Source organism: Podarcis muralis, chromosome 1 (assembly GCF_964188315.1).
Source record: "Podarcis muralis chromosome 1, rPodMur119.hap1.1, whole genome shotgun sequence".
Taxonomy (NCBI): domain Eukaryota; kingdom Metazoa; phylum Chordata; class Lepidosauria; order Squamata; family Lacertidae; genus Podarcis; species Podarcis muralis.
Genome location: NC_135655.1, coordinates 125,841,936 through 125,859,015, shown reverse-complemented (window position 1 = coordinate 125,859,015; position 17,080 = coordinate 125,841,936). Strand labels below are relative to the sequence as shown.

The 17,080-nt window shown below is 44.5% G+C and overlaps 1 protein-coding gene across 1 annotated transcript in view; it reads right to left on the bottom strand.

Moving 5' to 3' along the window:
* The window catches only part of PGAP1 (post-GPI attachment to proteins inositol deacylase 1), a 62,593-nt gene extending 45,740 nt beyond the window's left edge, over positions 1–16,853 (bottom strand). Inside the window, exons 1-2 of the mRNA XM_028751895.2 lie at positions 16,623–16,853; positions 2,003–2,156 (exon numbers count right to left, since the gene is read on the bottom strand). Coding sequence (XP_028607728.2) covers positions 2,003–2,156; positions 16,623–16,775 — 307 coding nt within the window. The 5' untranslated portion in view covers positions 16,776–16,853. The remainder of the gene's footprint in view (positions 1–2,002; positions 2,157–16,622) is intronic.
* Positions 16,854–17,080: the final 227 nt, after the last annotated feature.

The following is a 17,080-nucleotide window of genomic DNA, read 5'->3' as shown; positions in this document are numbered from 1 at the left end:
GAAGACAGAGACAAATTCTAAAGAGTCTAACCCTTACCCAAAATGGGAGGGGGGGCGGAATCCATGGTCAAGATTTAATTATTCTAGATCAGGAGTGGTGCTTCTAGATGTTTTTGGACTACAACTTCTATTACCCTGAGCTAGCATGGCCTATTGCCAGTGATAACTGCAGCTGGAGGGAATCATGTTTCCTATTCCTGCCCTAGCTTTTATTACGGAAACTGAATTATGAATGGAGAGAACTCCTTGAATGTATGTATGGATTATGAGGGCAAAAATAATACAAACAGTAAGGAATACAGATCTTACACCTTGTAGTCTTTGAACTTGACTGGTAGATCGCTTGATGATATGCAGTCAGAGGGTGGTCCAAGTTTATATTTGCCCATCCTCCGAATTGACTGCTATAGCCTCTTGGTTTCATATGGCACTTCTGAGACATCGCAACGTACATATCAACATAGTTGCTCATGGCCCTCTGGCACCGGGTGCTCAAGCCACTTACCTTTATTACTGAACTGGTTGCAAAATTTGCCTTGGCTGCAAGTAAGTTGAGAGCGAGGCAACAAGACAAGTATCATAAGGGGGAGTGTGAGATGTGGAGTGCTTAACTTACACAGCTGTGACTTTCGCATTTTTGTATGTTTGCTTAGCTGCTGCTGTTGTTGTTGTTCAGTTTTAAATCAATTATTTGTATTCTACGCATTGTGACCAATTGTGGCGGATTATAGCTTTTAGCAACAAAGATTTCATTCATTCATTCAAGCCACTTACATAAACTGAAGCTAAGTCAAGTGCATGCAACTCCCATTTACGTGGGGTTTGCGTTCCGGGGTCACTGTGCATTTGCGCAAAATCGGAAACCCATTGAAAAAGCCTGCAAACTCCCTGCTCCTTTTAGTGACATCTTTATTATGTTTCTGGGTTCAGCACTGTGCGCATCTGTGCAATTGTGCACACATGCCTAAAACAGGAGTTGCCTGTACCACTAATTTTAGTATTACGCTTGTAAAATATATTTCCCCAGTTCTCAGAGAAAATTCCATCTTTTGCAGGTTGAAATCACATTCTGTTTCTCCAAATGGCAGTTGGGAGCATGATTCACATGGGATTTTGTTCATTTTCCAGATGCCCATATGGTATCTTCTGTGATTATTTGAATAATCCTCTTTGACGCCTGTAGCAGAGCTGGTTTGCCTAGCTCTCAATCTATTTAAGAAGCCCAGGGCTAAGGATCGCTTCCTGATAAATCTCTAAAACCTTGCCCAACACCACTTTCCTTGACAACTCTTTTACATGCTTGCTGTGCAATAAAATAAATGCCAATCAAGCTATAGTGTAAATATAGTGCTCAGTCTCAATATATTTTGTTGATTTGTAGTTTTGATTGTTTTTAGCTTATCTTATGTGATTTTACATAATTTGGGATGCGGGTGGCGCTGTGGGTAAAACCTCAGCGCCTAGGACTTGCCGATCGCATGGTCGGCGGTTCGAATCCCCGCGGCGGGGTGCGCTCCCGTCGTTCGGTCCCAGCGCCTGCCAACCTAGCAGTTCGAAAGCACCCCCGGGTGCAAGTAGATAAATAGGGACCGCTTACCAGCGGGAAGGTAAAGGGCGTTCCGTGTGCTGCGCTGGCTCGCCAGATGCAGCTTGTCACGCTGGCCACGTGACCCGGAAGTGTCTGCGGACAGCGCTGGCTCCCGGCCTATAGAGTGAGATGAGCGCACAACCCTAGAGTCTGTCAAGACTGGCCCGTACAGGCAGGGGTACCTTTACCTTTTACTAACTGTTCACACAATGTCACATTTTACCCTACGCTATTAAATGATGCAAATAACATCAACAAAGAAAGTTGGTAATTCTCTTAACAATTACATGTAAACAAAATATTCAGAATACATACTTCCACAAAGACCTATGTTTAAAAAAGGTAACATTCCACAGATCTTCATACATTTCCTGGTTTATGAAAGATTATAATGCACACATCAGTATTGCTTACCTTGTTTGTAACTCCCAGCATTGCCAGGGAGGAAGAGTACTGGAATCCCAGTTAAGAGCAGATTTCTATTTTCTTCTGCATAACTTCCTTCCCCATAAAGATAGAGCTCATAGGCTGGATAACGCCTGGATACTTTCCTAGGAAGCTTAATTTTCTGTAAAATACAATTATGCATACAATTATAATTCTAAAATACAATTATACTTAAATAATATTTTATGTATGCCAGAGGTAATAATTTATTGTTCAAATCTGAAATGTACATCTTAAGTACAGAAACAGTTAACTACAAAAGGAGGTAGCTGGGCAACCTCAAGCTGGGGTATACTTGTATTCAGCAGAGACAGCTTTGGGAGTTTTGAAATGATGCAGATGCTTTTTCAGCACCCTAAACGATCTTGCTCTCAACCCCTCCATCCCATTTCAGCTCAACTACCTGCAGGAAACTGAACCTACTAATAAAAGATAAGATAGCATTAGAAGCCAGGAAAGTTATTTCCACTGACATTGGTTTATCCAACAGTTTCAATGCAGTACTTATCTTGCTGAAAAGGAAGACATTCTGGTTCTCTTATGTAGGAAATCTAGGTACAAGCCCCATTTCAACCCCATGACTCCTGGACCAGCAAATCACTTCTATTTATATCTTAGTCTCTGTATGCGTCTGTGTGCATACACACACACACACACACACACAGAGAGAGAGAGAGAGAGAGAGAGAGAGAGAGAGAGAGAGAGAGAGAGGTATGTATATAAGAAATACAGATGGCCTAGTTAGATGTTGTTGCAACAATGATTGAAATAAAAATCCAAAAGCATTTTGCATGCCAGAAGGAATACAAAAAAGTGTTGACTTTGAGAATGTAATTTTGTCTGACTAACTTAATAGGCTTACATCATAATGAATAAAATGTCAGGGGAGGTGAAACTGAATTCATTTAAAATTTGCTGCTTTGGCACCAGTCAACCGCATATACGTCATCAGCTAGATAAATATCGGCCAACACATGAATTGCAGATGAATTCAAACACTTATAACAATTCGGGACGCAGCCTTTCGGCTTCTTCTTGCAATACAAGCACATCATAACTTAGCAGCTAGCTTGAAAGACATTTGCTCTAAAAATGCTAAAGGTTGCCGCCAAGCCATGAATTTTATAGACTATAAAAGGGTGACGGCGATATGTGTGTGAAAATCAAAGTAATATACTTCTCAAAAATTTAGGTCAGGGGCTGCAAACCTTTTTGGACGAGAGAATGCATTTTGAATTTTGAGAGTGCTGTAGGCACCAGTTACAAAATGGGTGCCAAGGGAGGTGCGGCACAACACAGAATTAGAGATTTGGGTCTCTGTAACCTTTCCCCAGAATTGCATTTCCATATGAGAAAAGGCTTAACCTACTGAATTTCAGCCTAGGAAATTCGAAGCAGAAAAAGTACCGTATTTTTCGCTCTATAAGACGCACCAGACCACAAGACGCACCTAGTTTTTGGAGGAGGAAAACAAGAAAAAAAATATTCTAAATCTCAGAAGCCAGAACAGCAAGAGGGATCACTGCACAGTGAAAGCAGCGATCCCGCTTGCTGTTCTGGCTTCTGGGATAGCTGTGCAGCCTGCATTCGCTCCATAAGACGCACACACATTTCCCCTTACTTTTTAGGAGGGGAAAAAGTGAGTCTTATAGAGCAAAAAATATGGTATATTAAAGGGGAATGAGAAAAGCTTCCATTACCTAGTGCAGGGTTCAGCAACCTTTTTCAGCCGTGGACCACCATCCTCAGACCATGTGGTGGGCCGGACTATTTTTTTTTGGGGGGGGGGGGGATGAATGAATTCCTATGCCCCACGACTACGAATGAATATCAGTGACGTTGAAGGAAGTCTAAGATGGATATGATTTGCTGTAGTATGGATAGTATGTACAATTTGTTTTTCCTTTGTTTGTCCTTTTTTTCCTTTTTTCTTTTGTTTCTTTGAAAATAAAAATCAATGGAAAAAAAAAAAGAATTCCTATGCCCCACAAATAACCCACAGATGCATTTTAAATAAAAGCACACATTCTACTCATGTAAAAACTCACTGATTCCCAGACCATCCACAGGCCGGATTTAGAAGGCAATTGGGCCGCATCCGGCCCCCCGGCCTTAGGTTGCCTATCCCTGGCCAAGCGTCAGAACAACTCGCTTATCAATCACAGTTCTGACTTCATTGCTTAAAAATACTGCCAGGGGAAGCAGCCAGGCTTGCTCATTTCACAGAAATCATTTAGAAGGGTACCTGCACATTTTGCTCCATAACATGCTTTCTAGGAGGGCTAGAAACTTACTTTTTAAAAAATGAAAGTTCAGAGTAAGGCTCCTGCCTGGGGATGCCAACAAAAGCCTTCTCAGGCACCTTGGTGCCTGCCAAGTTGGTGACCCCTGGGTTTAGCTGTACACATTCTTACATGTGCTTAAAGAGAGTCGGGTTTATTTCTGCCCTGGCCAGGGAACCACTATATGGCATTTTGCCTTTGTACGGAAGGGTACCGTATTTTTCGCTCTATAAGATGCACCAGACCACAAGACGTACCTAGTTTTGGGAGGAGGAAAACAAGAAAAGAAATATTCTGAATCTCAGAAGCCAGAACAGCAAGAGGGATCGCTGCGCAGTGAAAGCAGCAATCCCTCTTGCTGTTCTGGCTTCTGGGATAGCTGCGCAGCCTGCATTCACTCCATAAGACGCACACACATTTCCCCTTACTTTTTAGGAGGGAAAAAGTGTGTCTTACAGAGCAAAAATACGGTAATTTCTAATAACACTCACACACCCCACTCAATCCCTCCGCTAGGCAAGCAAGTCATTAACAGAGTTCAAGGCCACATTCCAGCCAAGCTAAAGCAATCATGGAGGGTGCAAATATGTACGTATGTTTGTTTGTGTGTCTGGGGTGTGGCTCGGGAGAGATCCAGACCCTGAGGTTTCTCAGCCCTGCTCTAGTGATACATCTGAGCACAATAAGTGCAGCATACCAAATATAAGCAACAAATTCTTATGGAGAAAGCCATAATTTGGGGGGGAATCCAAGCCTGAAAGATGTAAAAGTAAAGCAACTAAATTCTGCTCACCAATTGCACAGGTGATGCTGTGCATTGGCCCACCTGGCTTGCCAAACCAGGAACTGCCAGGTCAGCTCGCAGGTTCTGCGCAGTTTACTTTCAGTTCTGCACTGCAATCAGGAAATCTGCTGCATGTTTTTGTTTCCTCCATAACAGTTTTACGCTGAAGTTGTTTTGTTATGCATCTCGTTTTTGGCCTCCTTTCATGATGCTTTTCGGGTAAAAGCCCAATCTGCTTGGCATATGCGCTACTCCTTCTTTATCTCTTAGCCTATTTTTCAAATAAAATATTTAGTATCAGATGCGGAAGTAGCAGACATGGAAACCAAACGGGACAATCTGAACCTTGCAGTGGATTGTTTGTCTGAAAAAGGGCAGATGGGTAAGTTATTATATTTGAAAGCCAATAAATATAGCCGAAGTACCATAGGGTTTTCGCTTATTTTCTTTAAGGTAAAGGTAAAGGTAAAGGTACCCCTGCCCGTACAGGCCAGTCTTGACAGACTCTAGGGTTGTGCGCCCATCTCACTTAAGAGGCCGGGGGCCAGCGCTGTCCGCAGACACTTTCCGGGTCACGTGGCCAGCGTGACAAGCTGCAGCTGGCGAGCCAGCACAGCACACGGAAACGCCGTTTACCTTCCCGCCAATAAGCGGTCCCTATTTATCTACTTGCACCCGGGGGTGCTTTCGAACTGCTAGGTTGGCAGGCGCTGGGACCGAACGACGGGAGCGCACCCCGCCGCGGGGATTCGAACCGCCGACCTTTCGATCGGCAAGCCCTATTTTCTTTAGCCATCATTAAATTTATACCCCAGAATTTCAGGGATAGGAGCTCTCAGGGCACCTTCCAAAGTAAAGAAATCAATACAATCAATAAAAAAGACATAAGTGGAAAAACAAAATCAGTCAGTCAAGGAGAGTTACACATTCCAATTAAAAATATCTAAGTAGTCAGGGGAAGTAAGTTTTTTTCCAGGTCATGGGAAAATGTAAGGGCATTCCAGAAGCAATGTGCCATTATATTTAAAAAGCCTTCTCTTTGGTCACTACCCATCACACTTCAGAAGATGAGGGCACCCAGAAGAAAGACTGAGATAATCACCTTTGTTTGAGGTGGACCAATAAACACCTGGATCTTAGACATTGTAAGGCTTTAACAGGTTTAAGAGGTTCTAGCTAGAATTCTTTAAAAGGTAGCAACTAAAGCTACAATCCTAACCCCACCTACTCTAGAACAAACACCACTTCTGAGAATATATGAGGATTTTTTCACTATAAGACAAGCACCTTTCATATCTGTCCCACCCAAGGCTAAAACAGACATGTACAGCGAACATGCACCAGTATAGTACAAGAATTCCTGGTACAGTAAAGGAAGGAGACCTTATTTCCACTTCAAATCCTCTCAATGGATCTTAGCAGTTACTTAGATATTAGAGTAAGAACCGTGTTCTAAATACAGCAGTGTAACTGTTGCTGTTTGGTCATGTTTACAGATGGCAAGGACATGTGTGCGTATATACATATAACACATCCATATGTGCAAGATCAGATCAGGAACTAAACAGCCGCCTATGGATTAATCTTTCATTGGACAGTTACACTGATGTTCTAAATAATTTGATTTCTATGTTTTTTAGAGCAAACGTTTGCTACTTTTTATGATAGCGGTACCTATGGTCAAAATAAGAAGAAAAGGGACTCAATTAGGCTGGGGTTTGCTTATTTGTGTGTGGTCTACCTTTACGATTTGTTAGAATCTTCATGGTTAACCAATGTGTTTTAAATGCAAGAGGTGCTGTCAGGATATCTTAAGCCATAGCATGTGTTATATGCATCGCCGGCAACCGTCCCTTATTTGACGGGAAAGTCCCTTATCCCAGCGCCGTGTCCCGCTGCTGTCTCTTATTGATGATATCCCTTAAATTTCCCGGGTTTCAAAGGAAGCAGCTCCTCTCCCTCCCTCCCTGTTGGCCAGGGAGGAGGGAGGCTCCAACTGGGTTGCTTGGCTGCGTTGCTCACCCAATAAGGAGTCTAATAACGACGGGGGGTGGAGCTTTCATGCCTTGTGCCGATCAAATTGGCCGTGTTGCCTGGGGACTCGCCTTTGCTCAGCGCTTCCCAGCGGAGAGGTGACGGTGGTTTTCCTTGCTGCATCCCCTTTGCCGGGTTGCTGCGCTATGGGAACCACCGCTTGAGGCTTCATTTGGCTGCTGGCTGGGCTTTCTGCCTTTGGCTCGGAGGGGCTCAGAAATTGAACATACATGTGCTCTGAAAATCCCTTATTTTGGCTGCTGATCCCTTATTTTCGAGGCTGCTGGTCCCTTATTTTCAAATCTGTAAGATGACAGCTATGGTTATATGATCTTGAATGCGCACTCTTGGTTAAGAACTGTGGTTCAGCTAGTGCAGCATTCTTTGTGAGAAACTCAGAATCTGGTCAGTGGCCAACCATTAGATTGTGCCTAATCTTCTGCCCACCTCTGGCTTAGATAACCTGTCATGGCCTTGTAATTCTATCTTGCGTCTTAGGAGCCTAGCCAGATATAACTCACTTCTTCTGGCTAAAACGCTTATGTTACTCTTAACTCTCTGCAGAACATCTCAAGAATCACATTGCTTTTTCCCATGCAAACGTGTCCAGAAACTTACTTTGGAGTTCCTTCCTGAGGTCCCCCTGCAGTGGGAATTACAGTTGGCAGATACCCAAGAAGCCCCTCTCAGCCGTGACCCCTAAATTCTATAATAGCTTCCAATTTGGGATACACCTGGCTGGCCCCATTACTGCTTGCCTTTAGATGAACAGCAGACAGTGCAATTTCAGGGACCTTTGTTAGAATTTTGTCATTAACTTGGGTGACTGCTGTTGCTAACATTTCAGTCTCTTTTAGCTTTGTTTTTACCACTATTTTATCACTTTGATTGGAAGCCTCCTTGAATATTTTTGTAGAAAGGTGGGGTAGAAATGAGTACAGTGGTACCTCGGGTTAAGTACTTAATTCGTTCCGGAGGTCCGTTCTCAACCTGAAACTGTTCTTAACCTGAAGCACCACTTTAGCTAATGGGGCCTCCTGCTGCCGCTGCTGCGCGATTTCTGTTCTCATCCTGAAGCAAAGTTCTTAACCCGAGGTGGTATTTCTGGGTTAGTGGAGTCATATGTAACCTGAAGCATATGTAACCCGAGGTACCACTGTATATGCTTAAGTTCTCCACCAAAAGCCACAAAAGTATAAGCAGGGGCGGTTTAGTTTGGAAAGGTTTCTCAACCCTTTTGAACCTGTCCCTCACCTACAATTCTGCTATTTTCTAGGGATTGCTCCCCAGAATACAGACTACAGCCTGCTGCTGCATGTGATACCCTGCAGAGCATTAACAGAAAGCTGTACAGGATCTTTCGGGCCTCATCCTAAACTAGCTATGAACAGCAGCTCTTTTTCTTCCCCAAACGAGTGAGAGTCCATTGGCAAGTGAGATACAATCAACTCAGGTCTTGGATAGGAAGGAAGGAAGGAAGGAAGGAAGGAAGGAAGGAAGGAAGGAAGGAAGGAAGGAAGGAAGGCATCACTGTTCCATGCCTCCCAAGGGGGCTTACTTTGTGAATCAATGGTTTAAAGCATAAGCTATGGACTGGAATCCCAGTTCAGCTATCAACTGAGTGCCTTTGTGAGTGCTCACACAACTGTCTTTCAGACTCTAGCCTTGTACGGAGAATATTTGCCTACCTTACAAAGCGATTAGCAAGATATGAAGCAGGTTTTTGCTTCATGAAGCAGATAAGGATTAGCACGTTATGAAACTTGAACAATATCTATTTGAATACTAATGATAATTTACCAATTAATGCAAAATAAGAAATTTCAATCCATTACTATGAGTTTTTATTTGGTCAGATTTGCTTAAAAGATACTGTACTGAATGTTCAGGATTGTCAGATTCAATTTACAATTGTTCTGATATAAATGAAATTAGACACTTCAGCTTTTGAGATCTCAGTAGTATTCCCCTTTTGTAGTATTGTGTATTTTTATACAGCCTAATCACCTGAATGGTTTTGTTTAATGAAGATAAGCTCTCCAGCAATTAGCCTTTACAGTTATACCCTTGATATGAGATAAGCTTTATACTTTCAAAGCACTACAAAACAGGGGGGAGGTCCCAGCTTTAAGATTATGAGCAAAGTTTATCATTTATTTCATCCCACAAGATTAGACTGATTAAATAACCTGCTAAATCATAATCATATAAACTGGAGAACAGCTGATAGACAAATTGATTTTTTTAAAAAAACAACAACAACAAACCAAGCTGTTCTGGGATGTGCAATAAGCAGCCAGGTACAGCGGCATAAAACAAAAGAAAATATTCCTGATTTAAGAATATTTATATATCATAGAGCCAGTTTACACATTCTTATGGGTGCCTACAAATATATTTGGGAGGGGGAGTATGACTTATATGGGGGTGGCTGTTGTTTTTAGCTGAGGCCCTAAGAGGTGTCCTGAAGGTTTTGGGTATACCAGTAGATATATACAATGGCGCTAAATTGTGTTAATTAGATCCAGTTTTAGATAGGATTGTTGAAGCGATGTATGGCTGAATCAGGATTGGTTGGTGTTTGGCATGTATTACATGGGACACAACAGGAATTTACCCACCTACCCTACCCTCCGCCCCACATAAGTCGACCAATGTTGTTTTAGGTTGCATTGCTTTTCTGTTTCGTATCCTTTTTTACAATATTTTACAGGATGTCAAACTGATAAAATTTTACTTTTGAATTATGGTTGCTTTAAAACACAAATTAGTGTTGAACGCCAAGAGTATTTTGAATATAATAATGGGACTACTTTTCAAGCTACTGAATGGGAAGAATGTAAAGCCTATAATTGAGATAAGGTTTTATAGCATAAGCTTCTCATGAGAAATGGATTAGAATTTCGCAAGAGGAAAATTTGGAGAAAACCGTGAACTATCTTTTAAGACAATTTGCAGCACCCCGTTCTTTGGATCTGCACTGAAGGTTGCAACACATTAAATAGGAATTGGATAATCTACGTTCTGCTAGAGCTGAATTTACTCTGGTATTTTTGCACCACAGCTATTGGGAGAATGGACGGAGACAGGGTAAAATTTTGTCTTATTGCTTAAAGCAAATAAAAAAGGCAGAATTTTATTCCTTTGATTATTGGTGGGTATAATATGGTATAGACAACATCAAAAGAAATAAATTTACATTTCTCAAAGTATTATTCTAAATTATAGAAGAAGGTTAAGGATCCTATGAGCTGTGACGTTGAATTTTCTCCCTCCTGCAGCTGGTTCTTCATCAGTTGTTAGATTTCTCAAAATGAAATTCTCACAAAACCACTACAGGTCAAAAAAATTAGGGATGTTACTTATGACGTCCGGGAAAGCCCCTGGACAAGATGGCTATTCTGTACAAGACATATTTATATTTGTTAGACCCTAAGCTTCTCAGGTTTTAGGGGCTTTTGACTTAGATACTCTGCTAACCTCAATGTAAGATAGTCTTATTTCTGTTATTTCTGAGAACTTGCGATAGCATTCCAGCGCCCATGAGCTGAGCAGGTCTTGCCCAGTAAGCTTTTGGGGGGCAAGGCCCACTTGCGAGTGCCAGCTCCAGAAGGTAAGGATGCTTGCATGGGGGCGATTAGAGTATACACGGTTTTGCATATACCTGCCATTGCTGCACAAGATGTGATCCTACTGCATACCTAAAAGAAGTTGTAACAATTTCCCCCCCTCCAACCCAACAACTGTGCTCAGCAAAATCACAGCAATGTGAAAGTTAAGGATCAGCCCTTATTAAAACAGCTGTTATCTTTTACTTTATTTCAGTTCATCCACTATTTGAAGGGTTTTAGGAATGCAGAGATATGCTTAAACCATCAGATAACCACTCCCCGCTCCCCTCCACTTCCAGCATGCAGCAAATACTGTATTTATAGTTGGCACTCCCACACCCGTTGCACATGAAACCTAGCTATTATTGCACTGAATATCCTGAGGATAAAACAGATTTCAACACCCAAATTGCAACCCAAGTCAGGTGCAGAAAACTGTGTGGGTGTCCTTTCTCAAGCCTATTAAAATTATCATGGTTCTCCCTACTCTGTGCTGAAGCTGGTTCCCTGTCCCCGAATCCTTATTGAAACAGAGGTATGTAAGCAGACAGAATGGAAACCTAACACACATCTGAGAAACCATCAGCACTCCAGAATAAACTGGCGGCTGAAATATAAGTAAAATGGGTGACCTCTTGTGCCTAAAGGTAAAGGTAAAGGTACCCCTGCCCGTACGGGCCAGTCGTGTCCGACTCTAGGGTTGTGCGCCCATCTCACTCAAGAGGCCGGGGGCAGCGCTGTCCGAAGACACTTCCGGGTCACGTGGCCATTTACCTTCCCGCCAGTAAGCGGTCCCTATTTATCTACTTGCACCCAGGAGTGCTTTCGAACTGCTAGGTTGGCAGGCGCTGGGACCGAACAACGGGAGCGCACCCCGCCGCGGGGATTCGAACCGCCGACCTTTCGATCGGCAAGCCCTAGGCGCTGAGGCTTTTATCCACAGCGCCACCTCTTGTGCCTAATATGACCCAATTAATAGAAGATTGCTGTGGAGGAGAAAATGTTCGCAGGTTCAGCTTTTCTCGTGCTTGCCGTGTTATGCAATAACAAGTTGCAAAATTCTCTCTTTTTAAGGTTCAGGAGTACTATCCTCTGCAGCAACTGTCTCCATTGGGTAGATCTTGGTCCACAAATGGGAGCATGATCTTACCTACCACAGGTCAGATTGTTAGCACCACAGCCATTTTCTGAAGACCGAAGGGGGAAAGGCCAGCAGAAAGAGTGACTGGGAGAGAATGGCTGATCTAGATATTAATGAACAATGGTCTTCTTTCCACATAACGGAAAGCCAGGATTTTTGAGACAGAACAGCATGCTAATTCAGGGTGCCTGATGGCTTGTGATTTGCTCCTCTGCTGGAGCAAGCAACAAGATATTCGAACCGGAATCACAGTTTGCTTCTCCCCAACAAAACGCAACGAGGAAGTCAACATGAAGGCTGCTCACTTGCTAACCATTGTCTGCTAGGGAGAAACAAAGAACAATCTCAGTTTGTGTGTAACACCAAGTCAAGGCTTCGTGGCTCACTGCTCCTGCCTGCACTAACGAAAGGGGGAAAGAGCAGAAGCAGAAGCAATCAAGGAGATAGCACTTAGCACACAGCTGATAAGCCATTAACTGTAGTTTATCGCTGTGTGCAAACTGGCACAATATTTTATCATGGCTTTGTATCATAATTTATAGACCACTCTACATTATACAAGGGACGTGGGTGGCACTGTGGGTTAAACCACAGAGCCTAGGACTTGCCGATCAGAAGGTCAGCGGTTCAAATCCCCGTGACGGGGTGAGCTCCCGTTGCTCGGTCCCTGCTCCTGCCAACCTAGCAGTTCGAAAGCACGTCAAAGTGCAAGTAGATAAATAGGTACCACTCCGGCGGGAAGGTAAACGGCGTTTCCGTGCGCTGCTTTGGATTGCCAGAAGCGGCTTAGTCATGCTGGCCACATGACCCGGAAGCTGTTCGCCGGCTCCCTCGGTCAATAAAGCGAAATGAGCGTCGCAGCCCCAGAGTCGGCCACGGCTGGACCTAATGGTCAGGGGTCCCTTTACCTTTACATTATACAACGGCTACCAGCCAGGCAGCTACGTTCTACCTTCACTGTCAGAGGCAATATAACGCTGTATACCAAGTTGCTGGGAATCACAAGTGGGGAGAGTGCTGTTACACTTAGCTTCTGCTTACAGACTTCCGTTTGGCTGCTGTGAGAACAGGAAGCAAGACTAGATGGGTGTGGGGCCTGAAAGAAGTCTTCAACAAACATTGAAAACCTAAACATATTGGGGCTGCTTCAATTCTAAATGAAAGAGAATGCCAGGGGGCGCAACAGGAGTGTCACGCTTTGTCAAGAAGCTGCTGCAGAGAAAAACCCGGCAGCAGCTTTTTCTACAAGCTGCGACTTCTGCACCAAATTCAAGTGCAGCCCCACGTATTATAATAATCAGGTCTAGAGTTTACCCATGTATGTACTCTGTCCAGCAACACTCATAAAATGGCCTATCAGCCAAAGCTGGCAAAAGGCACTCCAAGAAACTTGAGTCGACAGTGACAATGCTGGATCAAGGAGCACGCTTCAAGCAATGCACCTGTTACTTCAGAGGAAGTGCAGGTAACTGACCAATATCCCAAACCTGGAATCCGCTCACCCACAGGGAGGCCCTTGTCTATATATGATTCAGTTTCAGTTTGTTGGCTCTCATTCAGTCCAATATGGGTCCAGACCCTGGTTCAGGACCTGCACAGCACCTCCAGATCCAGATATCGCAGAGTTGTGTGTCATTAGTGTACAGACAACACTGTGCTTCAAATTTCCTAAGTGGCTTCATGTAGTTGTTAAATAGCAATGCCGTGCAGCACTAACCATCAGTAACAGATCTCAAGATGCAACTGGGTGTGAAAAAATGTGATCGTTTTGAGCGATGCCAACACTGGAAAAGCCTGTTGTACCAGAAGTAGAATGCTGGAGTACACTGTGGGAGCAAACAATATGCTTTTAGCAACATTTATACCTTTAAGAACCCTGCAGCCTCATAATCAAGGAAGCTACAAAGCGGTAAATGCAGCATTCAGTTTCTGGTTGGAGAGATGGCAGGGTTCAATAAAACCTTGGAGACATGTTGTCTGGGAACTGTGGCAGGTAGAGTCTGCTGTCTTTTCACAGACAGAAGCAATTTGTTGGAGACAACTCCATGTGTTGAATTGAACAACCTTGGAACAGGTTACACAGGTGAATTTTGGTTTAAAAAAACCCAAAACCATCCAAACTACACTCCACACAAAGTAGATGGACACACACTTGTGTGCAAAATGAGAAGGCTCCATTTATGTTTACTTTGAAGTACCACTGAGTTCAATGAAACTTACAAGCAAGAGCTTTCAGGGATGCAGGCTTGAGGTGCAATTCGAAACACCCTTTGAAGAAAATCCCTGACACACCCATGAATGTGGTGGATGGTTGGTGGAAAGACCATGAGTGAGACACAATGAAGGGAAGATCTCCCAGGGTGAGAGACTGGGAGGGTCCACCACTTTCTGTACGAGACACTGGTTAACAGCTACCTTTGAGAGAGGACTCCGTTTTCTCTTTCTTTCTTGGTTCTTGTTTTCATTTTAGATTACCATATTTTTCGCCCCATAGGACGCACTTTTCCCCCTCCAAAAATGAAGGGGAAATGTGTGTGTGTCCTATGGGGCGAATGCAGGCTTTCGCTGAAGCCTAGAGAGCGAGATGGGTCGGTGCGCACCGACCCCTCTCGCTCTCCAGGCTTCGCGCAGATCTCCGCAAGCCGTGGGAGCCCACGCCAGGCTCCCGCGGCTTGCGGAGAGTTGCCTGCATGCCGAAGGCTGGGCGCGCTGAGCTCAGCGCACCCAGACTTTGCACAGCTCTCCGCAAGGCGCGGGAGCCCTGCGCTGGGCTCCCACGGCTTGCGGAGAGTTGCCTGCATGCCGAAGGCTGGGCGCCCAGACTTCGCGCAGCCCCTGCGGCTTGCGAAGAGTTGCCTGTTCTGGGGGCTGGGGTCAGGGGAAGCTCGGGCCTGGGGGGGAAATAATTTTTCCCCCTTTATTCCCCCCCAAAAAAACTAGGTGCGCCTTATGGGACGGTGCGTCCTATAGGGCGAAAAAGCTTTAATAAAATATTATGATGAAGAGGAAAATCTCGGCGCGTTTAGCACCCCAGAGTCAAGACTGGCAAGCATGTTTAGGACTCCAACCTGAAAGTGTGTTTCGGGCTGCGATCCAACACATGCATCCTAGGGAGGAAGTCCTCACTGAAATCAATGGAGCCCACTTCTGAACAGTCATGTCTGGGATTGTGGCAACTGAGACCATACCAAATCAAGGAGAGGATATATTGGAAGTGAGGAATAATAAGAAAGTCATGCCACAAAAATGCAAGAAGGTTAATATATAGCCAGTAGCATCTTAGTACTTCTCATGATAAGAATCACGGAACTGTAGAGTTGGGAGGAAGCCCAAGGGTCATCTAGTCCAACCCCCTGCAATGCAGGAATCTCAACTAGAAAGAATAATGGAATTGATTGAAAATCACCCTGGTGGGCTGTGACTTGAACTGGCTTATCTTTTGCCTGCCCTCAAATTATCTTGTAGACTGTACTTGGTAACTAAATCTGCATGTGTTGACCTTTATGCAACATGTGAGGAACTCAAAATATGCCTGAAAGCCTTTCAGGACATGAGGCTGGAACCAGACTTGTACCAAGGTCGCCAGAGCTCATCAAGAAGGGTCCCCTGTCATATTTCAGTTAGGTCCATCTTTATACTTATGCTATGATCTGCAGAGATAAACCATACAATAACTTCAGATTGACACACCCACCCACCCCCCTGTTCACAGTTCCCCTTGATGTTATTGAACATGATTCGTGTTTCTTGCAGAAAAATGCAAGAAGGTTAATATACAGACTGCGGCATCTTAGTACTTCTCATAACAATTATAAGAATAATAATAGGAAAGGCACACTAAAAAATGGAAAAAGGTTGATGCATAGACAGTGGAGTCTTAGGGCTTCTTACAATGATAATAACAACAACAGGAAAGGCACGCCAAAAAACTGGGGAAAAAGTTGATGAACAGACAGTGGCATCTTAGTACTACTACTACAACTAATAAGAATAGGAAAGGCACACCAAAAAAAATGGGAAAAGGTTGATTTACAGACAGTGGGATCTTAGTGCTAATAATAATAATAATAATAGGAAAGGCACACACAAAAAAGGGGGGGAAATGATATAAAGACAGTGACATCTTATTGCTTCTCAGAATCCTAATAATAAGGTGTGCCCCCTAAATGCAGGAAGGTTGGTATACAGACAGCGGCATCTTAGTACGTACTTCTCTCACACGAACAGAGAGGGAAGTGCATGCTTACAAATCTATTATTATTATTATTATTATTATTATTATTATTATTATTATTATTATTATTATTATTATTATTATCATTATTATCCAGCTCACGCTGGACTGGCTTGCGGTGCATAGGCGAACATAGTAAAACACCAAACATTAAAAAGCTCCCGACACGGGGGGGGGGGGGGTCTGCCTTCTAAAAAGTCAGATCGTTTCTTTTGCCCAGTTCTCCGCCCCAGAGTGGCTGGGGAAACCCAGCCAGATGGGCGGGCAAGGTTTAAATAACAAAATTATTATTATTATTATTATTATTATTATTAATAATAATAATAATAGTGGAAGCAGGGGGGTGGAAGGCGTCAACCAAGGTCCTGCCTCCCCCCCCCCCCCGCCCTGAAACCGTCCAGGGTCTTGTTCCTGGCGAAGCACCGGGCGCGCTTTCTGAGGAGAAAGCGACTCCCCCCCCCCCAACCGGCCCCGCCGCTCCCTCTCCGACCGGCCCCTCACCAAATACTCGGGGTACTCGAACATGTAGGTCATGCTGCACCGGTTCTCCTCGTACTGGAAGAGCACGTCCCGGACGCCCAGCAGGACCAGCGCCGCCAGAGCCCCGTAGAAGACCGCCGCGGCTCCGGGGACCTTGCCCGCCTCCAGCCACATGCCGCCCGCCGCCGCCGCGTCTCCGCTCGCTGGGTCTCCCTCCGCTTCCTTCCCCAGGTTCGCCTCACTGGGCTACACACAGACGCCCCGCGTGGGGGCGGGGCAAAGCTCTTTGGGGCGGGGCCAGGGGCGGGGCCGGCTTCGAAGCGTAAAGGGGAAAGGGATGGGCGGGCCCGTCGCCATATTTGGAAGGTCGGATGAGGGCCGAGGGCCGGTTTAGGCGCCATGTTGGGATTCCCGGAGGGCGGGCAATACTGGCAGTGGGTGGGGGGGGGAGCTTCTTGGCAGGGTCGGCGTTTAAAGGG